General features: G+C 39.7%; 1 protein-coding gene across 1 annotated transcript in view; it reads right to left on the minus strand.

Annotated features, from left to right (window-relative positions):
* The window catches only part of LOC129760086 (neurogenic locus Notch protein), a 130916-nt gene that overhangs the window by 29688 nt on the left and 74819 nt on the right, over window positions 1-26409 (minus strand). Inside the window, exons 5-7 of the mRNA XM_055757661.1 lie at window positions 20123-20256; window positions 3188-3700; window positions 2941-3123 (exon numbers count right to left, since the gene is read on the minus strand). Of these exons, the coding sequence (XP_055613636.1) occupies window positions 2941-3123; window positions 3188-3700; window positions 20123-20256 (830 nt within the window). The remainder of the gene's footprint in view (window positions 1-2940; window positions 3124-3187; window positions 3701-20122; window positions 20257-26409) is intronic.

Raw genomic sequence — 26409 nt, forward strand, 5'->3', positions numbered from 1 at the left:
AAATATAGTAAATTCAACTATATTTTTATGATTGATTGTGTGAAAGGCCAAAATCGAACGGTTTTTTCATCTTTTTTTTTATTACCTTTTAGTAAAAAATAAACCATTGTTATTATTATTAAGTCATTTTTTTTATAATTTTTTGATATTTTTTGTAATTTTTGTAATTTTTAATCATGTATTTGACACATTCATAACTTTTTTTTTGTTACGTTAAGAATATTCGTTATTTTTATTATATTTGTTATTTTTATCATTTTGCATCTATTTTTTAGATAAATTTTGTAATTTTTATTTTTTTTATTGTATTTATTTTTGAAGTTTTTGAAAATATTATGTTTTTTTTGTCATTTTTTAGTACTTTATATATTTTTTTAACTTTTTTTGTTGTTGTTAGATTTTTACAACTTCAAGAACGTAAAAACGCATTTATGGTGTTTTTTTTTAATTATATGGTCCTGTTATAGCGAAAAACTATATGTTTTCAGCAGCAGGCAGCTCGTGTTTTATCAATGGCAAAACAGGAGATAATTAGCAAAGGAGGTACAGGAAACTTTCAGTTTTGGCAACACGCTCGTTTTTTTTATCAACTGTTTTCTTACCTTTTAGTAAAAAAAAAAACCATTGTTATTATTATTAACTCAATTTTTTTTTTTTTTTTTTAATTTTTGGCCATTTTTGTTATTTTTTAATCATGTTTTAAACCCATTCAGAACTATTTTGGTTATGTTTAGAATTTTTCTTATTTTTATCATATTTGTTGTCTGCATCTTTTTTTTTTAGATATTTTTTGTTATTTTATTCTTTTATTTGTATTTATTTGTTTTATTTTTTTTATTTATTTTTTTTGTCATTTTTGAGTGCTGTATGTTTTAAAAAAAATGTTTTTGTTGTTGTATTTTATCAACATTCAAGAACGTAAAAACGCATTTCTGGTTTTTTCGTTCAAATTATATTGTCCTGTTATAGCGAAAACTATGAGGTAAAGTCGTTTTAAAAAACCCGGTCGTTTTTGGCACATGTGCCAAATTCGGATGATGCCAAAATTGAATGTTGCCGAAATCGAATGTTGCCTAAAACGAACCCAGTATGAATAATTGGATAGCACATTCACTTGTTTAAATTATATTATGACAAAAGTTTCAAGGTTAATTTTAGCCAGATGTGGCAGCAATTTAGTTGCAGCAAGCAAAGGGAACGATGTCGCTGCAGGAATCGGTAGTAGACATTCCGAGTTTGCGTTTCATCGAGATGCAGAAATGTCTGGATAGTGCCAAAACCATTGATGTGCTGATCGCTAATCCGAACAATGCATTATCATAATATTCGTTGTTAACATAATCTTGTTTGTGCTTACAAATAAACAAAATATGTATAAAATCGAAATGAAAATAAAAATAAATGTAGGAAAATTACAAAAAAAAAACGAGAAAATATAGTTGAACGCTTAAAATCAATCATAGAAGTATAATTAATTCAATCATAGAAGTATAATTGATTCTATCATATTTATAGATAAGCTGTGCCATAGCTGTATAGTTTAATCTACAATATATTTAGTTGAATTTCCAACATCAATCAGTATACATAGTTGAATTTATTATATTTTTGGTTGAATAAATCATACAATTGTAGTTGAAGCTATTAAATTTTTAGTCGACTTCAAAAACACAATCATACAAATATAGTTGAATATTTAAGAAATATAGTTGATCGAGAATCACTCATCAATATGATTGAACATAGGCGAAATATAGTTGATAAAACTATACTTTTTTTCTCGATGTAAAGCGACTTAAAAAATATGTCAAACAATGTGAAAAAATTCAAACAAAAGTTTCCTTTCCACTGAAGAAGATATTTTTTTTTATTACAAAAATCATAATTTTGTTTTGGAATAAACAGTCAATCCTGAAGGAACACCTTTAAAATATCAGGGTGATATCCATCGATAGTTGTGCCAAATTTATTGAATGGATTACAGTAGAAATCGTTTGAGTTAGAGTGTCTATTCTCGGAAAAATTTCATGGCAAATTTTATTGCATGAACAAATTGTGAAAAGCTGAAACCCTACGGATATCGGATGAGCGATATTCCACTAAAAATATGCTGATTTCATGAATATTAAACCTATCTCAAAAATTAAAAAAAAACTTAAACTGAATGGATTGTCAATTGTCATCTAACCCAGCTAGGAAAGCTGATGCCCCCAATCAATCAGACACGCTTAAAGCTCGCAAATAATTGGAAACGTCATCGATGGTCTATGCTGTCATCGCAAATTTACTGTTCGAACTGGTTTTGAAAAATTATTTCAATATGTGATTCACATAGGACTTCAGGTCCGGAATTTCCAGATTGAGTCTGTCTTCGATTGAAAAGCTCTGTAGTGATTTTCGGAAATTATTACCAAAATAGAAGAAAAAAGTTATTAAATGTAACATTGCAATTTTTTTTCTAAAACCTCAACACCGAGCTAGGCAATTTAGTGTGGTTTCCTAGTGTCCCAAACTTGGCCATGCCAGGACTAGGACTAATGACAAAAGGGTCCATTTTACGACCACCACAGTAATAAATCATAGCGCACTTGATTATCTCCCTACATGGCCCGGAACGGAGTTCGAACCCGCGAAAAGTAAGTTGGCACCGGGACTAATTCATCATAGAACGACGAACGCCTCCAGGTCCAGGTAAGCTAGCTAGTTGCGGGGGGAGACTTTCTCTCTTCAACTCAGCTCCAATCTGGACTCGGCCGAGACCCACCAGAGAGTGAGGAAAACCATGCTCACTCGCTGGCGTATGATGACGCCCAGCCGAACGAACAATAACCAAAAATGATTTACCGCTATGACCTTTCCCCGTGTGGAGCCTAAACCTTGTTTCGTTTGGGGTTTGTAGACTTTTTTTTTCCTGGGATGATAGATCTTGGAGGGACTTACCTGGCATGCAGACGCAGCGGAAGGTGCCCGGATCGTCCAGGCAGCTGCCCTCGTTCTGGCACGGATGCGATTCGCACTCGTTGACGTTGGTTTCGCAGCGGGGTCCGGTGAAGCCCTGGGTACAGTTGCACGCGAACGATCCCGGCGTGTTGACGCAGATGCCGTTGTGCTCGCACGGAGATCCTGTTGTTTGAGAGAGGTGGATTAGTTGTTAATTAACCAACGTTGTCTTAGGTTTAATATTTACCTTGATCACACTCGTCGATGTCCTCGGAACAGTCGATGCCCTTGTAGCCCATTGCGCAGGAGCAGGTGAATGACCCATTGATCGGACTAGTGTCACAGATGGCGTCCGCATGACACGGGTCCGAGGTACAGGCGTCATCCAGATGGCACAGGAGTCCAGTCTTGCCGGGCGTACACCGGCAGTAGAAGCTTCCGACTCCATCTATACAGGTCGCCCCATTGAAACAGGCCGCGTCCACGCAATCGTCGATGTTGTTGCTACAATCCGGTCCGTTCCATCCGTTTACGCAGATGCAGTTGTAGCCGCCGTGGGTGTTGGTACAGGTCGCCCCGTTTTTGCAGATCGTCGGCTGTTGAACGCACTCGTCCACGTCCGATTCGCAGTACTCGCCGCTAAAGGTCGGCGGACACTTGCAGTGATAGGCATTGACCCCGTCCACGCAGGTGCCCCCATTTTGGCACATATTACCCGGACAGTCATCGATATTCTCCTCGCAGTTCTTGCCCTGGAAACCTGTGCCGGAAAGGTGGACGAGAAAGAATGACAAAAACAATGAATTAAAAAAACGGTCAATGATCAGAGTGATGATCGGATGACACCTGTTCCAAAAAATTGTGATATGTCATCAGGTGGTGAGGTAACAGCCAAACGAAGGACTCAAATTTGTTGATCATACAGTATACTCCAAATGTCAAGTGTAGAGAACCCCGCTGAACATCACTTGACCCCGCGCTCAACGGGATACTTAGAACCCGTCGGGTTGCGCGGGTGACTAATGCCTATACATAATTTAGAGAGAGAGCCCTGTCCTGTGTGTCTCTAACCTGTTCCGAATCGACCTTAAATCGTTCATCGAGCGGCGAGGATATCGAGAACATCTCCCCAATCAATTCCCTTGCACGGCGACCGAACTAGTTTTTATAGCCCCGAGCGCTCTTTTCTCCGTATAGGAGGACCAACGCTTTTGTTGTTATGTTGCTGCTGCTGCTGCTTTTCCTCGAACGAAGTTCCAGCGAGCTAGCGCATACGACGATCATCGATGCTTATACGCGAGAAACCGAGCAAAACCAAAAGCAAAAAAAAAATCAGGCAAGCAGCATCGTAGTCGCCTTGTGGTGTGGTTCTGTTTTTTTTTTGCGCGATCGACGGACATCGTCAAGATTCGCCTCAGCCAGCCAGCCAGCCAGTGACGACAAATATGTATGCAGCCAGTGTACGGTGCTGCGCGCGCTCTTGCGCACTTTCCCACGGTTTCATATCTGTTTATAGAGGAAGTAGTGTACATTCGACGCTCTCGCTTCGCCTCGCCTCGATCGCCTCTTCGTGTTGCTCGCCGTGTGTTCCAGAGCAGCCGATCTCGTTCTGCTGGCAACGATCCGGTTCCCTCGGTCTCGAGTGATGTGTATGTGTGTGGGGAACACAAGCAATTTCGAGGATCACAAACACCACGAACGTTCGTATTTGTGTGTGGGTGCGGGTGTATGATTTCATTGAGGATCAACTCCATTCTGGTTCGGGCGGCACACAGCTATGTTTAGTTCGGAGCGCGATCCACACGTGCGTGACCGACCAACCGACCGTCGTCGTTTGGTGATCGTTGATGGTGGTTGTTACACGTGTGGCTGGCATCGGTTCCAGGAGCTCCCACCGAAAGTGGTATTGGTATTCGGTTCTTATGCTGCTGCGAAGTGGTTGTTTTTTTTTTGTTTTATTACCACTCGATACCACCGACGGAGGACTCTCGTCTTTGTTGTTTATTTTGCATTCGAGGTCCCCTCCCTCTCCAAGTTTTCGTCAAAGATGGAATGTTGTGTTTTAATTTGTCAAAGATGAAATTTCAATCCTTCTCGTTGCTGATCATTGCTTGTCACAGCTTTGGAGAATCCTCAGAATTGTTGTTTTATCATGATGTTCTTTGTAATATTTTTCTCTCTTTTCATCACTTTTCAAATATTAAAAATTAAATGACAGCTTGTGGCAACGTTTGACAAACGAATGAAATTTTAATTTTTTCAGTGTAGGTTCGCTGTGAAAAATTGATTCATTTTTCATGGTTTTTCTGAACTGGGTACTCAATACCCAGTTAAGAAAATCGGTCCGAATTTTGTCATTCTGGTTAAATGTTATAAAATGGTTGTAACCTAACCAATTTTTTAGTAGTTTTCGTTGTATAATGTAACTTCATTCTTTTATATTTCTAGGCAACTATATTTTATGTATTTTTACTGTATTTTTTGCTGATCTATTTGAAAATGTACAAGCATTGTCAAAATAACCCCTTAAATTTTAACAGCAATTGGTCCATTGAAAAAAAAAATTGAGAATAGGGCCATGATGGCCCGGTCATCATTCATTTTAAGATTTTCGAACCATTTTGTTATTTTTTAAGTCAACGATTTCGGATCATTTTTCCGAACAGAGTCAGTACCCAGTAAATATAATCGATCCCTATAAATAGTAAAACGATAAAAACTGATCGTTTAATGAAAATTTTCTGTATCTTGTTGTTGTTTGTTTATGATGTTTTTTTTCTTCTGTGGCATCCCTAAGTGCACAGTTTTTAAGATGAGTTTGGGCTCTTGGGATTTAGAGTGCGATAGAAGAGATAAAAGTGGAGGTGTATTTTCTATTGTTTCTATTGTTTCGTAGTTTGTAATATTGTGTAATGCCGGATATTATATTGGCGATCCTGCCACGAGAAAGCGATTCACGCTGAAAAGGTATGTACTCGTTTGATAGTGGACAAAACAACATTTTCGACAGAATAAACAAATTATTTTGGCTCTTAAAAATACATTACACTGAAACAAATGATTAGGTAATGTTTTCATGAATCGATTGTAGGTTAGCTATACTTAAAAAATGCTTTATTGTTCATTTTACAATGTGGATCAAAAGCTAACTTATTCCAATAAAATAAAGTAATCGAAAAGTCAGCAAATTAAAAAAATAGTTTTTTTTTAATATTTCTTGCTTAAAGAATTTTAGTCGAAGAAGTCATAGTCGAAGCTAAGTTCCTTGCCTGAGCTCCGTACTAAGAAATGTGTTTTTAAATGTATACATAAACACAGAAATAACTACCTTGAGTAGAGTTAAGCTCTTTGCCAAGGAAATAATTATCTACTGATATGTGTTAAGTAATCAACTGTTAAACATCTTGAGTAGAGTTCTGCTCCTTGCCAAAAATTATGTTTAACGATTTCAGTAGAGTTTGACTCATACTTGGTACGAAAGCAAACATTCAGTGGAGAAATATGCACACTAACACCTTGAGTAGAGTTTAGAACCTTGCCAAGGAAATGCTTATTGATTTGTGTGAAGTTGCCAAATGTTAAACATCTTGAGTAGAGTTAAGATCCTTGCCAAGAATCATGTTTAACGACTAGAGAAGAGTACGGCTCATCACTAAGAAACAACAGTAAACTGAAAGCGAAGAATTAAACATCTTGTGTATAGTTTAATTAGCTCCTTGCTAAGAAGGATGTTTAAAACCTTGAGTAGAGTTAAGCTCATTGCCAAGGCTATTTCGCTGAATTTGGTCGTCGATTTTGGTCGGAAAACTGACCGATTTTGGTTGGAAAACTGACGGATTTTGATCGGAAAACTGACAGATTTTGGTTTGGAAACGGTCTGGTTGTTTTGACAGGTCACTTGAAAAAAATATCGTCGTCAGAAAAGTTGTGTCATCAGGGCACTGAATTGTTTCGAAATTGGTTGGATTTCTAGTCCGATTCACGGGTTGAACGGACCAAAACCCGACCGATTTTGGTCCGATTTTTCGATCCGGGAAAGATGTGTTTCCTATAGTGAATATTGTTTCGTAGTTTGTAATATAGTGTGATGCAGAATATAACAGTTCCAAAATTATTCGTTGCATCGATTCATGGTCAGGCTAAAGATTACTCAAAATCGTACGGTTGAAATCTGAGGGCAATCGTCAAATGAACCATAAAAGTTGAAAATAAATGTCCTTTTTTCAACGAATTAAGCAGAGTTTCTACTAGTTACGATAAACTAGTAAATAAAAACCGAAGTTGAAGCTTTGTTAGTTTGAGGCTGTTATAGTTTTTATTTTGGACTGGTTTTGTTAAACCTTTGAGCAATCCAGTTCGGGTTTTTTGGTTTATCGAACCAAACCGATCAAGCGAAAAGAATCGCCAGAAAGGTTGTGTCCCCAGATCACGAAATTGTTTAGATATCTGTTAGTCTCATGATGAGATTTCTGACAAATCACTTAAACTTACAATAAACTTACACGCTCTTTTTTAAACTCAAAATTAAGTTATTTTGGTTCAAAACAGCACTTCAGTTGCAGCCTTCAACTTTGAGTTCGACTGGGTAATCGCAAAAACTAAGTTCTGACTGGTATACTTAAATCTAAGTTCGACAGCCAAACTGCAATTTGAACTTTCTTCATTCCTTTATTCGTAGCTACTCAAAATTCAGTTCGGCTGCCGAACTCGCTAAGTGCTTTCAGTTCAAGTTAAAGTTCATAGAACCGAACTATGTTTTGAACCTCTGTCAAACCTAATTTTGAGTTTGAAAACAGGAGCGTGTAAACCGATATCTGCCTAATTTTTTAATCAGAAGGCAGTTAAGGAAAAAAACCTATGTCGCACGTGCCTTGTTCTCCATAAAAATGACCGTGTCGATCTACGAATGAATGTGGCATTGGCGGTTGTCGAGCACCCCTGAATGAACGCACGTAACATGTTCGTAACTCTTCGAAAGAATTTGATCAATATGCTGTCACTACCTTTCAAATCAAGAATCAGAGAAGTCACAGTAGCAAAAACGGACAAAAATCTCTGTATCGAGTCACATCGAGCACTGTTCGTAGAAATATTCAGTCTAACTGAGTCCAATTTTTCACGGTCGCCATTGAAATAGTAAGATTACAAAAACATCATTTAGACGATCCTTGACTTAGTAGCGCAATTTCCATTGCAAAAATATGTCATGGAAAAGTGATCGTTGACATTTCAGGTCAATGAAAAAGAAAACTTTTTCTTGATTTCGGAATGTTTTTGTTCCAAGTGGTTTGTTTCGAGAGATGTCGAAATCTTCGACCCGTTGACTTTTATTTTAACTGACTGATGAGTTAGGTAACAACACCAATCAACGCATCAAAAAAAAAAAAAAAAAAATGGAATGCAACACCGAAAACTTGCCATAAATTTGCGAACTGCATACGCGCGTAGTTAACGCGCGACCGACAAAAAAAGAACATGTCGTTACCGTAATTTATATGACAGCGACGAGTTCTGTTGTCCCGCTTAACATCTGTAAGCGGCTAGGCTGCCTGACCTGAGCAGTGACAACGACGAATTGCATTGCATTTGCCACAACAGGAATGAGGGTCATAAACATCCCGACCGCGGATTGCGCGAGGAATAAAAGAAGCATCTACCACGCGGAGTGCCCTATGAAAGTGGACCGAAAGCAGAAGAGTACAAAAAAAATCTGCTATGGAACTATGAGAATCGGACCATCTTGGTTCGAGGCCAGCAGGACTTTTTGGAGGTGCCGCAGCAGCAATAATGGTGATGGAATTTTTACGGTAGTTCGAATGGCCCGGACTCGGACAGCGATTTTCGACCCAAAAGCATACGGTCCGATAATTACTTTTGAATCTAAACGAAATTAAAATAACTGCAACCGTACTTATCGCGGTTTTTTTTCCCTTCGGTTTATACTCTCTCGCGCCAAAGATCGCTTTGCATTTCTTTGGCCAGGCAAAAGAAAGCAAGCTAAGTGCTTGCTCGAAGGGTCACTCGCGTTTTTTTGGCTCTAACCTTCCAGGGCCGCAAGCCGGGACGTGCAAAAATGATCTTTGCCGAAAATTGCACGCCGCCGCCGATTCGAGAGATATCGTCTCGATCGGGAGGGGGGAAGCCAAACCTCAAAAAACAACAACTTAAATAAAGCAAAACAAAACCACAACCGATTTCGACTGGCCCGGCAAAGTAAAGTGGCTGTGAAGTGCTGCCCATGGGAAATATTTTCGGCTCAAGAGTGTTATTTCCCGTCATATTATCGGGGCAAGTTAACCGGTTTGTCAATCGACGATCGATCGATCGTCACAACCGGTATGTCATCCTTGGAAATTGAACCCTGGCCAAGTGCATCGGTTTGGTGTGACGGGACAAATGTGTGGCGAAGATCAGAACTGATCGATTGCGTATCGATCAACAACAGCAATTCGGAATCGTAAAAGTAGAATTTAAAAAAACGGACGAATCCAAACCGGGTTGCGTGAAGGTGATTGCCGGTGACACTTTGGAGAAAAACGGGTGGCAGCGACTTTTCGGGATGATCGAGGAAGAAACCGGGATGCTGTTATGGGAATTCTTTCGGAACGAATGACAATTTGATGGAAGTACCGTTTGTGTGCGTTATTATTATCGATTCTCGTAACAAAACTGTAACGTCGGTCATGCATAATTCATTTCAATTTCATGCAATTAATGCCGGCAATGTGACCAATGTCAGGTATTTCGATCGGTTTGGGTACTGATCGCTCCCCGTGAAATGCAACCTAATTTGTGAACCAAAAGCCTTTGAAAACCGTTACGGTTATTTTCGGGATACAATTCGAAAAAAACCTGAAAAAGTTTATCCGGTTGTGAAGGTAGAAGTTTTTTTTTTATCCGGCACGAGTGTTTAAAATATATTAACCGCAAGAAGCGGTTAATCAAGGTGTTTTTTCGACAATTCTTCCAGCCGGGACAGTTATCTCAATTTACATTATAAAACATGAGCTTGATCTAACCATGACGAGCTACTGTCAGTTTTATGAAATATTGACTGACAATTCGTCCAGATCTTCAATTTTTTTTTCGAGTGTTGTGAGAGTTTTTTGCTGCCAGTATAACAGTGTTTGACAACTGTTATACGATGTCAAATGCCACTTGAACTTGAGTGTTTGCGTTGTTTTAGTGTTTCCATTCAAAGACGCGGAAGCGTCATCTACAAACATTTTGAAAACAACAGGGCTTAGTTGAGTCCCTTAGGGTACATCAAAGGCATTTGAATAATTTGCAACGTATCTGTTGGTTTTGAAATGGTGGGAAACTTGTTCAGCTAATGCTTTAAATGATTAAGCATTTGTCGAAAGAATTATGTGCCTAATCGGTGGCAATCTAGTCAAACTAAAGGTCGCAAAATTCCACGCTTCATCTAATCGCAAAACTCATAATAAAAGTGTTTTACGATCGGGTCGAAACATGTTCAGCATAAGTAACGAGAGCCGAGGACCCAACTAAATTGTCAAAGCGTTGTTGTTTTGATTTCCGGGCCCGGTCGATCGTTCGGCTGTGATTCGAGTGATAAGCGAGAACGAGCGGCACCTCTCGCCACTCACTCAATATTCACGTCACGAAAGGGTAGTTTTATGTTGCGGTTACCCTGGAACGATTTCATTCATGGAATCAAAACTAAACGCGCGATAAGAGAACCACAACAGCCGAATCTATGCTATCGTATGTGCCGGCACTTGAACTAGCCAAAGGGGATCGCCGAAAGGAAGAGCACATTCTAAATCATTTTATTCCCCAGTGTGCCTCTTCTCCATTCATCATTCCGTGCCAACGAACTTTGGCGCTTTGGTGAGAAACTGATGAATGAATGGATGAATTAATTTTGCGCGGCATCAGGTAGGTACTTACCTGAGCACATCGGATCATAAAATCGACTCAATCGACTCAACCAAACCATGAGTGCGTGAGGCAAAACAGAGCAAAAACGAAAACCCACCTTTAGATGCTTCTATTATTATGTGTGGCCACGATCGGTTTTGGCGAACAAACACCAAACGGAGAAAAGCTCTGAATGCACAAAGAATTGGTTTTGCATTCAACTGCATTACCGATCCGCATGCAACGATCTACGCCTGCAAGACGCGTGATTGGTGGGTTTACTCCCTATCGTTTCGAGGCAAATGGAACCTGTCATTATGCTGTTTTTTCACGAACGAATACCGAATTTGGTTGTTTTTTAGCTAACGTGGCGCCTCATGTGGTGTAATCTTGAAACTTGAGAGTTTCGATCAAATTTTGTATTTAGTGGAATAATGTTTATCTCAGTTCACTCGTTAATTTTTTTTTGAACGATGAAAAACTATGCATGTTCATCAATTTCCTATAGGGTATAAACCACACACTCAGAAAATTCCAATAATAATTTTCAGAAGACATGTCGTGTGAATCACTTTTTATCCCAAAATGTTTTTTTTTAATAAGGGCACAAACAAAGTGAGCGCGAAGCGAATCTTATGTGCCAGGACCTTGTGGAGACTTCGAAAATCAAATTTTTGACGCCATTTTGAAATCCAAGATTAGGCGGCTTCCGCCTGGCTTCAAAAGGCTTTGAATGACTGAAAATCATATGAAACAATCACAATATGGGCACGGGGAGAAAGCGACTCAATTAGTAAAAGTCGAGTTGCGCTTTCTGACGCTTTGATATACCATCTTGAAATCCAATATGGCGGCAACTGTAATATATTTTAAATGACTGAAAATCGCATGGAAATAAAATTTTACAAAAAAATAGCAGAAATAGAACAAAATTATGGAAAAAATATGACAAAAATATGACAATATTTTGACAAACCAAATTACGAAACTCTGACGAAAATATGAGAAAAATATCACAAATGTGAAAAATGACAAAAAATGACAGAAATAATGACAAAAATATGAAAAAAATTATGGCAACAATTTGATAAATCTGACTATAAATGACAAAGCCACGACCAAAATATGAAAAAATAATAATAATAATATGACAAATGGCAGTAATTTTCCAAAGAAATGAATAAGTCTGAAAAAAAACTATCAAGAAAAAATTGACAAAAATATCTATAATATAGACAAAACTCTAAAATAAAACTTAAACAAAAATTTGACAACATTGTGGAAAATATTACAAATGTGATAAACACTGACAACTACAATAATTTAAAAAAATGACAAATATGACGAAATTTGGCATTAAAATGACAGACATCTGATAATACTACAAAAATATTACAAATCGGCTAATAATTTGACATAGTTACTACTATGTCATTATTTCGTCATATTTTGATCACATTTGTCATATTTATGTAAATTTTTTGTCATTTTACTGTCGTATTTATCATCATTTTGTCAGAACTTTTTTATATTTTTATTCATTTTTCATAATTTTATCAGATTTTTGTCGTTATTTTGTCATAATTTTGTCATATTCTAGCACATTTGTCATATTTTTATCATTTGAATGTTCATGTTTTGCGATATTTTAACCAACTTTGTCATAGTTTTATCACTGATCACACTGACATGACACGAAATCGAGTGTCCAGTCAGTATAGTCAGTGGTTTTATCACATGTTTGTCAGATTTTTGTGATTTTATTGTAATTTTTTTGTTATTGTTTTGTCATATTTGTAAATTGCTTGTCAAATATTTGTCCTTATTTTAGATTTGTCAGGTTTTTGCATTTTTGTCATATTTTTATCACATTTGTCATGTAGTTTAGGTATTTTTGACATTTTTTTTTTCATATTTTTGTCATAATTTTGTTTTATTTGTCATATTTTTGGCATAAACTTTTACTATATTAGTTGTGATTTATTCAATTTTTTTTTCATTTTTCACTTTTGTGTTTGTCATATTTTTGTCATAGTTCTTTGAGATTTTTGTCGTTTGATTGTCAAATTTTAATCATAGTTTTTTGTAAATATTTTTTCCACTGTTATCACAATTTTTTCATAATTTTGTCTTATTTTTATTTCATTGGTTTTATATTTGTATAATTTTTTCAGTGCTTTCACTGATTTTTGACATTTTTTTGTTAAATTTTTGACAGTCATTTGTCATCTACTTTTTGAGCCCCTTCACTCATTACCCATATTGTGGATGGTTCTTGGGATTTTCAATTGTTAACAGCATTTGGAATCGAAGTGGAAGCCGCCATATTGGATTTCAAGATGGCGTCGGACAGCAAAATTCGACTTGTACTTATTAAGCTTTTTCACCAAATATGTACCCATATGTGCCATCATGTGCTTTTCAGTCACTTTCAGCATTTGAAAGTTACACGGAAGCCGCCATATTGGATTTCAAGATGGCGTCGGACTTTTAACTTCCATCCATTCAGTCTCTTGACCTTATAAACATATTGTCAGAGTTTCATGCCACCGGTCGTTGTTTGCCAGTTCTAATATGTTTAAATTGATTTTTTTTCGAAAATCCGCTAAAAACCGCGCATTTTTCATAACTATCAAAGAAACGGCGATGACAATTTAAAAACCAAACTTTAAAAAAAGATTTTTTGAGAAATTATCATTTGCGATGAAAAATACCCCAGAGAATATTCTCAGTGTATGATCGGATGAACTCTGAATGAATTCGAGAAACTTGTGATAAAGTTTCGATCAAGTAAAATTTTGTATTTAGTGGAAAAATGTTTATCTCAGTTCACTCGTCCAAATTTCATCGTAAACGACGAAAAACTATGCACGTTCATCAAATTCCTATAGGGCATAAACCATACACTCAGAAAATAACTATTATGATTTTCATAAGAAATATCGTGAGGATCACTTTTTTCCAAAAGGTTTTTTTTTTTAATAATAGTCTTATTAGTAAGTTTTAAGTTATTTAAAACAGAAAAAGCCGAACAATGTTTGTTAAAAAGCAGTTGGGAAAATTTGCCCAAAGCTGATCGTTATTGTTTCGGTTCTGTCCTTAAAAGTTGAGCTACTTACTGCCCGTATGTTGAAAAGCATTAAACCCCCAAACCAAAGCAGAAGGTCTCCGGGGGTCAACTATCGCCAAATTGGGACCCCGAAAGCCTCGGGTTAATCGGGAACCGAACGCGCGAGAGAGGTCAATTATACACACTCAGCACAGCAATTCTCACATACATCAGCGCGGGCGAGCTGAGGTAGACAGCCAAATCGAACAACTAAACTACGGAGTCCCGGACAAGGCAACAAGACAAGAGACATGACCGCAAATCCGTTTCAGCCGTGTGTTGTCCAAAGCTTTTGGATCGGTTTGATATATTGATGTGGCGGCTGCGCAGCTAGCATGATGGAATTCGTCCGATTACGTACGACTGCATTACAATGGCGATCCTGCCGTGTGGTGGACCCCTAAAGTGCCGGAGTAACTGCTCCGGTTACCGTCACAGGAACTTTGGTCCGAAAATTCGACTTAGGAGGCTTTGGTAAGTCTAAAATCGGCACATCGACCTTAAGTCAAAGGGACCAGGTACCGAAAACACGGCCGTAAAAGGCGCGGCGCACTTAGGCCCTTTCCTGATGGATGTTTGAGTTTTTCGGGGAGCTAACACGCGAGGGGTTGCAAGGGACCTCTCAAGAGAGAAGCAGGTCGAATGAACAGCATCAGAGCTACAGCTCGGTGCGGGATTTGGATCAAGCCGGATGGCCCCAGGTAATCACGGTCGCGCAATATTTCGCTGTTATTATTACCGCGCTTGGTGCAGTGCCTCGCGATGTTGTTGTAGTCGTTGATGTCCTCTGGCGGTCGCAGATTTGTTGCGCGCTGCATCCACTGAATGTGGAGGAGAGTCGAAACGATCGGTCGGAAAGATGCCCAGTTCGAGATGGGTTGCCGTTGTTGTTGCCACCGCCCGGAGGCAAGATAAATGAATGATCATTGCGTCGTCTTTTGTGGAGCTTTACCTCCTTTCGGGGTCCCTACTCTCTGGTCGTCGTTGTCGGAAGAGGTGAAAATGGATGCGAGATCAAGTCGCTTCAAGCCGAGGAGGGATCTAACAGGCAGCATCCAGCTCTCGCTTGTGCTTAGTAGGTCGAACTGATCTAGTTCCATGCTGCGAATTGTTGATTCATGTTGTGGGTGGCTGGTCGTCGAAGCGAGCGGAAGGGGATAAAACCAATAATTAATGACCCTTTCACCATGTAGTCGTCAACTAGACTCCAAACCTAGATCTTGTGAAATCAAACTGACACCGCGCGATTTCGGTTGATGGACACCGCGCCCGTCCACTTTGGGGGAACTTGGCTACTTTTCATGATACAACATTCATTCGGTCGGACTTCCTAGAGAAGGAATAATCAATTTCATGGGGCTCTGAGTGCCGACAACCCGAACCAACTCGGTCTGAGTGCGCGATCGAAGTACAGACAGACGAGGGCGAGCGCTTTTATTAATTATGGGTTACCTTCGATGGGAAATGACCACGGGGGAAATTCAAGCTCGGGATTAGTTCTATGCTGTTTTTCCCCCACTCTTCTATTTCCCCATGGGAGTTTCTTGGCCTCGATCGCCAATCTTGGGAACAATGAAACTCGGAAAGAGGGATTGCGAATTCCTACTCTTGGACTTGAACGCCGCCGACGCGTATGATCATTATGATGGCGGTCGGCCAATGGAGAAGGGTTAACGCAAAGCAGATAAGCGGAAAATTATCAGGGTCGTCCCTGCACTCGTCATGCGGAACGATTTTGGACGGTGGACGGCCGCCTTCAAGAATATGTCCCCCTGGGGAGGATCGTGCACGGCTCAAAAAACATGATCGCTCCCGGATTACGCGGGAACAAGACCGGATTCTCCGGAACTTAAGAACAGGTCTTCGCGCGGTCGGGATGCGCCTTATTGAAGAACATCTCCCGCCCCAAAACACCCGGAGGACTTCACGAGGAAAGTATTGTTCAGACTTTGGACTTGTTTTTTTCGTCTGTTAATTTTAAGGGACCGAGGGTGGTTCCCATGGGGTTTTACCAGGACGCCCCGTCATAGATCACCGGAGCTCGATTGGCACATTTCAGCAATTACGATGATCATGATGGGGGATCGAGAAATTTGCTGTTTGCTGTGATCCGGTGTGATTCCACATCATCGATCACGCCCCAGCCATGATTGTCTCAATTCTCAAGAGAATTTGCATAGGAATTGGTCAATTTTCTCCGGAGGAAAATTACCTTCCATACCAGCCTTAATCGCGCTTCGATTGAAATTGACTCTATGATCACTTCCCAGGTTAATATTTTGCATTCTTTTTGCGTTTTAAAGTATTCAGTTTTTATTGTTCAATTCCAATCAGAATTTTCTCCATCATTCGGAACGACAAAGTTGTTGCAATTTGTTCTCCAGCCAAAACCACATCTCGGTTTTTTTTATCGGATGTTAATCAGAAAGAAATGAATTCCAACCTGCACATTGAGAACGATCACTGCCTTTCTGGAAACTCATCTTCGTTCCAAAGATATCGCAGATTGTGAGCACCTGCCTGCCTGTCGTCTTCAATGGGCAGCGCGCCCGATGATCGATCTGTGTTCAGACAATTGCGGTAGCACTTCTCATAACTTGAGGTATTTTCATTCATCTCAAAATAATAAAAAAAAAACGGGATAAAAAATGAGGCTGAGGTGCTACAGAGTTGCATCAAACCGCAACATCATGCAAGATCTCTTAAGACTTATTCAATTTGTCACAGTTTACCAATGTGAGCAGAACAAAAATTGCATTTCTGCCATTTCTGCTCACTGGTTGATAGGCTGAGATCAGCTAGCTATCTGAAGTGATATTCATAATTTAAAATCGTCATTCAGATTCTATCTTTATATAGATTTAGGATCATGATTTCCCACTGTCAAGCTTCAATTCCGGAATCATAGTCAGATTTTATCGGAATTCGGTTTCAGATTGACATTCATATTTGATATTAACCCTATTTGAGTAGTCTCACAGAAGCGTGTAGAAAAAAAACGAATGAAGATTACCCACTGTTCAGTATTATCGCCCAAGCACTAAATTTTACTTCGGAAGTCTGGACTTCCGACTAACTTCCGACAAAGGAAAATGAAGTATTAGATTATCGGAAGTTAGTGTTCAGCTGTCAGTTAACAAGCGATGTTTCTAAAAATTTTATTCAAATGAACAATTCGAAGTTTTTGCGCTGGTGATTGGCAACCTTCCCAACCAACGACGATGAAAAATTCACCAAACACTTCGGCAATCGGCAACCCTTTCTTTTGTTTGGTTCCGACACGTGGAAGATGTTTGATAGATGTCTGGTCAACATGCGATGTCGTCAGTAATATCGCCGTCGCTGATGTTGGCGAAAACTCCGGTTTGGGGGTTGGTAACCTTGTCAACTAGTGACGATGGAAAATTCGTCAATTACCTCGGAAATCGGCAACCCTTTCTTTTGTTTGATTCCAGCGTTTGGAAGATGTTTGATAGATGTTTGGCCAACATGAAATGTCGTCAGTGATATCGTCGTCGCTGCTGTTGACGAAAACTCGGTTTGGTTTTTTTTTTCTTGAAAAGTCTTTTTTTTCTACTCCTGTTAGATTACTCATTTAAAGAATTGACTAATATTTCTCCAATTTTGAGGTACTGTGGTGGTGTTTCTAAAGGAGACTGTATTATTAAAAAACTTGTCTACACTCTTCTGAAAAATTCGTCAAAAATCGTTAACAAATAACCTTTCTGAATTTGAGTTATTATTTTATCAATTTGATTTGAGCATTCCAGACTTATCCGAGCTAATACGAAATTCTGACAAAGTTAAGTCTCATTGCTCGGGTGTCAGAATTGTGGTCGAATATTGTTGCTGAATCTGACTATGAATCGATCACGATGACGTAATTCCCTTTTGTGGTGACAGTCCGCAGGTCTTGTTTACAAAATTTTAGAAACGAGAAATTGGGATTGGGCCTGCTAAAAAGAATAAAGCCTGCTCTTTACTCTTACACAGATTTCCATAAGAATGACAGCTAATCGGAGTGAAATTAGAGCGAAGGCTATTTCTCTCTCTGTTTAACACACGAGAAATCGTACACCGGGACTGCGAGCGCGCCCATCGCCCATGGGGGGCGGCGAAAATGTTCGTGTAGCTGCACGGTCACGAAATTTAACTCAAAACTCAGTTTAAGAATAGCAAAAAACCAAGTCCCATTTTGTGAGCTAAATTTAGCGCATTGTTTGGTTTCTTGACGGAAATCTCTCCGGAAATGTACAGAAAGTTTAAAATTTTTTTAAAGTTCGAAAACAAGGTTTGTTTATTGAAATGTTTTAACATGTCTTTAGTTCCCTTTTTTTCAACATATTTCTTCTGGACCAACCAACTTTGCATTGAATATTTTGGGCCAGCACTCTCCTCGAATTGTCAAAATGTGGTAACTTCTAAAAAATTCGAATGAGCCGAATTGAATGTCCGGAAGCTTCTTGTGTAGTTTTGACCGGAAACAGTGAGCAAGTGCACATACGACACTATTCAGGGACAGAAAATCCAATATAGGAAAATTCTCCGGTAAACGTACTGAAAGAAAAGGTTGAACTATTCTGAATTTTTACGATATGATATTTTCGAGGAATAGTTCGACTCTTAAGTTTAAATCCATTTATTCCAATATTTCTGTTTTCAGTTAGATTAACAAAAAAATATTGATTTTTCATTTTTTTATACTTAAAACATATTATTTTTAAATTCCTTTTCAATTTTTTTTTTCATCCCAAAATTAAGCTGAGAACTATTGGTAAAAATTTGTAAGTGAAAATTAAATGAAGACTCAAATGTTAGCTTTGTTTCTTCAGCGTGTAGAATTGGAAAATTAGAAATCAAAACAGTAACTGCGAAGTGTCAAAAACAGTGAGTGAATCGATTCATTCCCGGATCAGAGTGAGTCTCACAAACGGACGGATTACTGTCAAAAGAAAGGTTGTCAGTTGAAAACCGTTGTATATTTGTTCGTTTTTCCGGGCAATTTCCCCGCTGCCTACGAACAGTTTAGAATGACAGAAATCGAAATCGATCAGTTCGAATCGGTTCGGTTTTGGTTGGAATTCGATCATTTTTTTCTGGGCCGAGCTAAAACCACTTGAAAGCAACATACAGCAGTGCAGAAAAACAACAAAAACAACAGGACAGAGCGTACGGATCCGATTTTTTTGTCCGAATTTTGTCGGAAAATTGGCTGATTTCGGTTGGAAAACTGTCAGAATTTGATCAGAAAACTAACTGTTTGTTTTAAAAGCTCACTCGCAAAAACTTATCGTCGTCACGAAAGTTTTGTTAACAGGGCACTGAATTGGTCCGAATTCGGTTGAATTTTTGGTCTGTTTTCTAACCGATTCACGGGTGGATAGGACCAAATTCCGATCGATTTTGATCCGATTTTTCCATCCGGGCATGTGACGTGCTTGTGTAAACTGACCACTTCTCACATTTAAAGGATTGTCGGTGTGTTTTCACTTAGAACTAGATAAGAATTTTAACGAAAAAAAGATTATTTTTATGAGTTTTCTGAAAGAACCTTTTGAATGAGTTTTGTGGAAGCAGCTGAACAGTTGCTTGCTTTATAATCAAAATTTTCCAACACACTTTCGTGATAGTAGTCATTTATGGTTAAAAATTAAGAATAATTTTTTTTTAATAATTTTAGATCAATAATACGAATTTAAAAATTTCTGATCAAATCTATTTCTTGAATTTTCAAATCAACTTGAGACCCTTGGAAATGCGTATTTCAGAGTCACCCAAAAATTTAGCTATTAAACCACTCTACTTCACGCTTTAGATACACGCTGAGTCTAAATAAGAGACATTAAGTAAAAACTTTAAAAATTTGTAACGTTTAAATCTTCAATCCGGACTGATTTTTTCTTGTTAAATCTTAAATTAAAATTACATAGTTCATAGTTAAATAATGACTGATGTCCGAGAGATCAGCATCACTCAGTCATGAAATGCTTAATTCGTGTCAATTTAATCACTTCCTTTTAGGAAGTGCGTAGTACTGTGCGTCCACTTCAGAAGTGCGTAGAACTGTGAACTGCTTAAAAAAAGTGCTAATGGATCCCAGATTTGGCTTGCTACTACTCACAACTGCGTGGTTGTTGACCACCCAAATGACATTCTTTTAATTTAATTTTTAAATGTTCGATTTTTTACCTGGTGGGCACTTGCATTCGTAGGAGAACTTCGTTGACTGCTTGCAGGTGCCTCCGTTTTGGCACGGCGACGGCGAGCACGGTATGTAGCGTGATTCGCAGTTCTTTCCGGTGTAGCCGGGCTCACACATGCATCTGTTTGGGAAGAAAAGAGATAGAAATTTTGCATTAGTTTGTTTGTTTTTCGATAAATTTATTATGTAAAAAGTTGTTGCGACCACTTCAAAGTTGCAAAAGATCACGATGATTCAGTACATGAGGAAACTAGTTTGCATCAATTAAAAACACCAGTTAGTCAGTGGAACACTCTCGGAAAGTGTGAAGCGCACTAACTAAGATGAATGAACATCGTACAAATCGGAGTATCGTGACTTGTCACCGAATCCGAGAGATCGCGTTGTGTTCAGTTGTCGCTTTCAAATGTCACTCGAATATGTCCACAATAGTCCAACAGTGCCCAGCATTCATTCAGTCTTGAATTCGTCCGATCCCAAAGATGCCTCATTTGCATATCGATTTCAAACCGAAATTTCACTAATCAGTTGCATATGCGCGGCCGATCCGATCGCTAATGCCGATCATTTGTCCCCCCAGCACCCAGTAAGGTGGTTGTTTAAGGTGCCAGAACTGTCATTTGTTATACACATCGTCTCGATTGGGTTGAGGTTAGGAAACAAATTGACATCCCCCCTTGGTTGGCACAGACCGAAAGACTGGGGCAGGGGTCACTTCGCATTTGAGAGGTCCAACCAAAACAAAAACTTAAACGGGATTTCGCTCCCACACAGTTTTTGCCCTTTTTTTCGCCTCTCTCGCATGGAGTCGTTCCAAGCCACTTAGAAATTAAAAAAAAAAGCAGACCCCAAACTACCTGTCAAACGAAAACGCGTGCTGGCTGGCCGCCCCAATGCTCGTCAAAACGACTAACGACATCATTAGGGTAGTTAACTGAATATCATTTAAATTCTTGAATAGCAAGAGCGACCGATCGAATGAGCAAATGTCGTCGTCGGTCGGTCTTCAGGTACCTGTTGATCCATGCGTTTGAATCTGCCGGATTGGCGCAAAACAAACAAAATAAATAGATGCGGAACGACACCACTACTGCCGGCCGCCTTCGTCGTCGGCTGGGGTCAGTTGAGATGGGTCAGTTTGTTAAATCGTGGAATGAGGATTTTTTTTTTGGGGAAAAATGGGTCCATAACGGAACGATTAACGTATTTTTAACGAATTCCGGAAAAGTTTGAATGGGTTGTTTTTTTTTAAAGAAAGCAAACTAATGTTGGCTTATGGGAAACATATTGGAAGGACTGCATGTTTATTGTAAAAGCACATTGAGACAACAGCTGATATTGAAAGGTTATTCGAAAGGGCTATTCAGCAAGTTATCCAGAAGATTCTTGAAACTACTCCTAAAATTACGCACAAACAAATAGCAGCTTAGGAGGACAGCTAAGAGTGTGAGAGTTGAGAGGACCGTTTAGTTTTACAGAACGTGTACAGTAGAGTGCCCCAAATGACCAGACTTTTGAAAAAAATATACGCTGCATGCTAAAATTGATCCTAGGCCTAGTACAAGATCTCATGCCAAATTTTGTCCAGATCGGATCACGGGAAAGGGTCGCTCAACGAGCCTTAAGCTTGTATGGGATTTTGAGGCATGCATTTTGTTCGGGAGGAACATCAAAAACCACTTTTTCAAAAATAACTTTAGTCCCCTATGGCCGATATCTTTTGAAAACGGCTTTTCTTAAAGCTTAAATTCATTCGAAGACCACATTTCGATTAGAGTTGAGATAAAAAAGTTAATAACCTTCAAAAATGGGCTAACTTTTTCAAGGGCGATATTCATCCCTATTATTGCTGCCTCACAAAACGTTTGAAACAGTGTCTCATTAACAGTGGTGAATATCACCCTTAAAGAAGTTGACCGAAATGTGGTCTTCGAATGAAATATGTGTCATAATTTAAGCTTTAAGAAAAACCGTTGACCAACAGCAATGAAACTAAAGGGAGATACGGTCAAAAATTTGGTCAATATCAACTTGACGTATTTCTTTCAATTTAGCATTTAAAAAACCTGAACACCCCTAATTTTGAAGGTGTGTGTGTGTAGAATGTTGCTCCTATTTTGATTTTGGAATTCACTCTTCAGTTGTCAAAATGCCGTCCAAGGAAGAAGAGCAGCGTATCAAAATTTTGCTCGCGCATCGCGAAAATCCGAGCTACTTGCACGCAAACCTGGCAAAATCGCTCAAAGTTGCCAAATCAACCGTTACAAATGTAATTAAAGTGCTTGGGGAACGTTTGTCGACTGCCAGGAAGCCTGGATCAGTGGGCGATCGAAAACCGGAAGCCACTGAGACGACAAAGAGAGTTGCCGGTAATTTCAAGCGAAACCTTTACCTCTCTCTCCGAGATGCCGCAAATAAGCTGGGTGTATCGTCTACAACCGTGCATCGAGCCAAAAACGAGCTGGACTATCGACTTACAAGAAGGTAGTGACTCCAAATCGCGATGATGAACAAAATACGATGGCCAAAGTGCGATCCCGGAGGCTGTACACGACGATGCTGACGAAGTTTGACTGCGTGGTAATGGACGACGAAACCTACGTCAAAGCCGACTACAAGCAGCTTTCGGGACAGGAGTTTTATACGGCAAAAGGAAGGGGAAAGGTAGCAGATATTATCAAGCACATGAAACTGTCAAAGTTCGTGAATAAATATCTGGTTTGGCAAGCCATATGTACCTGTGGCTTGAAAAGCAGCATTTTCATAGCTTCCGGGGCTGTCAACCAAGAAATTTACGTGAATTTACGTCTGCTGCCTTCCGTGGTAGGCCGCCAACAACGTGCAGGTGGTTCCCAAGGTCAAGAACCTTCCCAAAACGCCAGAGCTCCACCCAATTGAGAAATACTGGGCTATTGTCAAGCGGAACCTAAAGAAGACCAAAAAAATTGTTAAGGACGAGCAGCAGTTCAAGGCAAACTGGCTTTCTGCGGCGAATAAGGTGGACAAGGTGGCTGTACAAAATCTGATGGCAGGGGTTAAGCGTAAGGCCCGGCAATTCGGATTTGGAAAAACGGAAGCCCAACTGAATATTTTTCCTGAATTTTATACTGATTAAACTTGAAAAAGAAATTTAATTTGATTTTTTAAATAAACGATTTCACCGATTTACACGCGTTTTCCCTTGACCAAATTTTGACCGTATCATCCTTTATAATGTAAATTCACAATACAAAGATAGGGAATTTAATAATAATTACATTACAGGAAAAAAATGTAAAATTTCGTAGGTTTTCAACTATGTTACTTTGTTTATGTTTTCAAAGCAGCCGCCTAAAATACTGTCATATTTGCCACTTAAACTGTACGAAAGTGTATTATCCTGTAACTCTAACTCTGATTTTCACACCGACTTCGGGGGAGAGTGATTGACTTACTGTTTTCTGCGACTTGACGAGAGTGTCACAAACATTCGTCAGTGTTCGGCCAGGGACAGCCTTTCACGATAGGCTCTAACTGTTTGAGGTCAGCCGATCCGGCTCAACAGAACCACCATCTACAAAAACAACGCTGCCTGTAGATTTCGAAGGAAATGATTAATTTTACGACCTGATTTTTAAGACGGAACACAATTCGAGGAATCCGTTTTGATCAATGATACCCTACCGTCGTCGGTCCCTGATTGTTTTGAGGGATGAGGAGTAGGAGGGATTTCTGAGGGCCAACTCGACAATCACTGCTACTCGACCAACCTTAGATGATTACTTATTTCGTTGAGGCATTCAGAGATCGGCGACGATCAAGTGCAGCACCCACCCATCAAGGAGAGGGGTTTAGCGCGCTGAATGAGCTCTGATCTTCGCGAGATTAACCGGAGAGAACCGGTTTGACAACTTGTCGCGCGTGAACACACGCAAACGGGAGGTGTCCGGCAAATGAGTCTTGAAAGTAGCAATCATCAAGAATCCATCGATCGCGCTGGGCGTAAGTCGGGCGTATTACTTTGTTTTTAATAAATATGCAAAATTCGTGTTGTTGCAGCGATCGAGTCAACCAAGCGCCATAAGTTTGAATATGATTTGTCGATTTTGCTCGGGTTGCGTGCTGTAAAACCATTTAAGACTACACCGATTCAGTATTATCCACAATTGGCGACCCTGCCAAACGACATCTCTCATTTGGAGACTCTCTTTGGGCCATTTTTCTTGCTACTGGTCTTGATCGTTCTTTTTTGTGCGCTGCAGACGTAAGACTTCTGGGTACAAATTACCCCCGGAGCGTAACTTCCTTTTGCTGAACCATGCAAGCAATCCGGAGGACCGTGTGACAACATCTAGATTAATGACACGGACAACGCTTTCTCTACCTTGGCCAACAAAAATGGAGCTGCGGACTGCAGGCCAAAACGTATCAGATTTCTTCCGAGAGCATTACAATCTTTAGTAGCGAGGGACCCCTCATTCGGTGCGGTGGGCGGACAAACAGGCAACCAGGCAACCGATTCCAGTGATAAATCATTTTCTCGTGCGGACTATAAACGGTAGAAGCGATGCTATCACGCCATGTCGTGGACTTCATTCGATGCTGGAATTTATCTGCGGGGATCTCTAAGCACTTTGAGACGAATCGTCGGTCGGAGGCATGGAGGTGTAAATTTGCTATTTCATTAATCGTCTCACCCGGGACGTCCAGAGGAACGTCTGCCTCGATTTGGAAAACTAAAAATTCAATTGAAGGAACGGCAACCTTTTTCCCGGTTCCAGTAGATCGATCAATTGTGAGCAAGACGTTCTCTTTGACGCGGGAAGAGCTTTGAGATGACGTCGATCAATCGACGCTGATAAGGTAACCGCCGTTTGGTTGGATCACAACCCACCTTAGATGGAATTCAAAGGTGGTTTGTGCTAATTGACTCTGTCATGAACGTCGATCAGCAATCACCTGAATATGGACCCGGTCGGTGGACAGGCCTAGTCTCCAGAATTAGGCATACGGCTAACGGAAAACTCTTCAGACTAGAATCATATTTCCAATAGCAGCGATTAGCAGTAAAATTTTCTTCAATTTCATAGGCAAACCTGAAGACACTCAGCAAAAAGTTACTGTACATTTTACTGGAAAATACATTAAATTTGGTGACGTAAAGATTTTGATCCGAATGTTGTCCAAAGTTAGTTTTTTGCTAAGTTGTGATGTCCATTCGCTAACTTTGGAACGACCTTCAAACCAACTTTAGAATCCCTACGAGCTCAGATTCAATTAAATGCATCGAAAACCAGAAGAGTCTGAAGGAGAAAATTGCATTTTACCAAGGCACCCCAGGACAGGTTATCCCTAGTCACGTGATGCCAATCTGATGCCGCGGCCATCCTCCTTCTCGAGAGAAGTGTGGGATGATTGCTCGAATCTTCATTTCTTCCCTCCTTCAATCCGAACTACAAAACCGCAACTTCAAAGTCGACCCGGAGTCGTTTGTGACCAGAAATAAAAAAAAGGAGGGCGGCTCATTTACATATAGATCAGCTTCGTAAGGCTCCCTCGCTACTTACCATATACCTACTAGGGAGTGACGAGAAGGATTACGGGAATCATTCGGAACCTTTCGAAGATGAAAGCTGATCTGTATGTAAATTGCGACTTGAAGTTGGAATCGTTTGAAAACGAGTGACTCCTGGAGGCCAAAAGAGTCCCTCGGGCGACAACGTCGCCAAAGTTGACGATGTTTTAGGGTAGACTATCAATCAAAAATCGTATTAGGAGGCTTTCGGAACCGGGCGATCACAGAGACATGAAGCCTATAAAAATTCCAGGAAATGCGCAGTAGACGCCCCCACCAAGATGTATTCCGGCGGCTGTGATGTCGTCGGCGAGATCGCGTGCTACTGTAAGCATCCTGATTGAATTTAACCCGGCAACGCCAACGACGACCAAGGTCAAAATCAGATCCGCAAAATTAGAAACAAGTCGGCGGAGCACGAAAACTTGAGATTCGACTTCAGATGGTTTGTTCTTCTTTCTTTCTTCCAACTACCACACGGGCGGCGGCTAATTTAGCTTGGAAATGAGATTTGTGCATAGCAATTTGAGCGGCACAAGGGGTCCAATTGTAGACCCGCAACGGGTCCCATCTATTCGGAGTGTTCTCTCCCCGAAAGTGGCTCATCAAAAGTTAAGGAAATCATCACTTCTCCCGTCGAAAATGGAAAGGTGGCGCTCTGAAGCCTGGTGTTTGGGGTTTAAAAATTATTTCGAACTAAAAAATAACAAACAAAAATAC

Source organism: Uranotaenia lowii, chromosome 1 (assembly GCF_029784155.1).
Source record: "Uranotaenia lowii strain MFRU-FL chromosome 1, ASM2978415v1, whole genome shotgun sequence".
NCBI classification, from domain to species: domain Eukaryota; kingdom Metazoa; phylum Arthropoda; class Insecta; order Diptera; family Culicidae; genus Uranotaenia; species Uranotaenia lowii.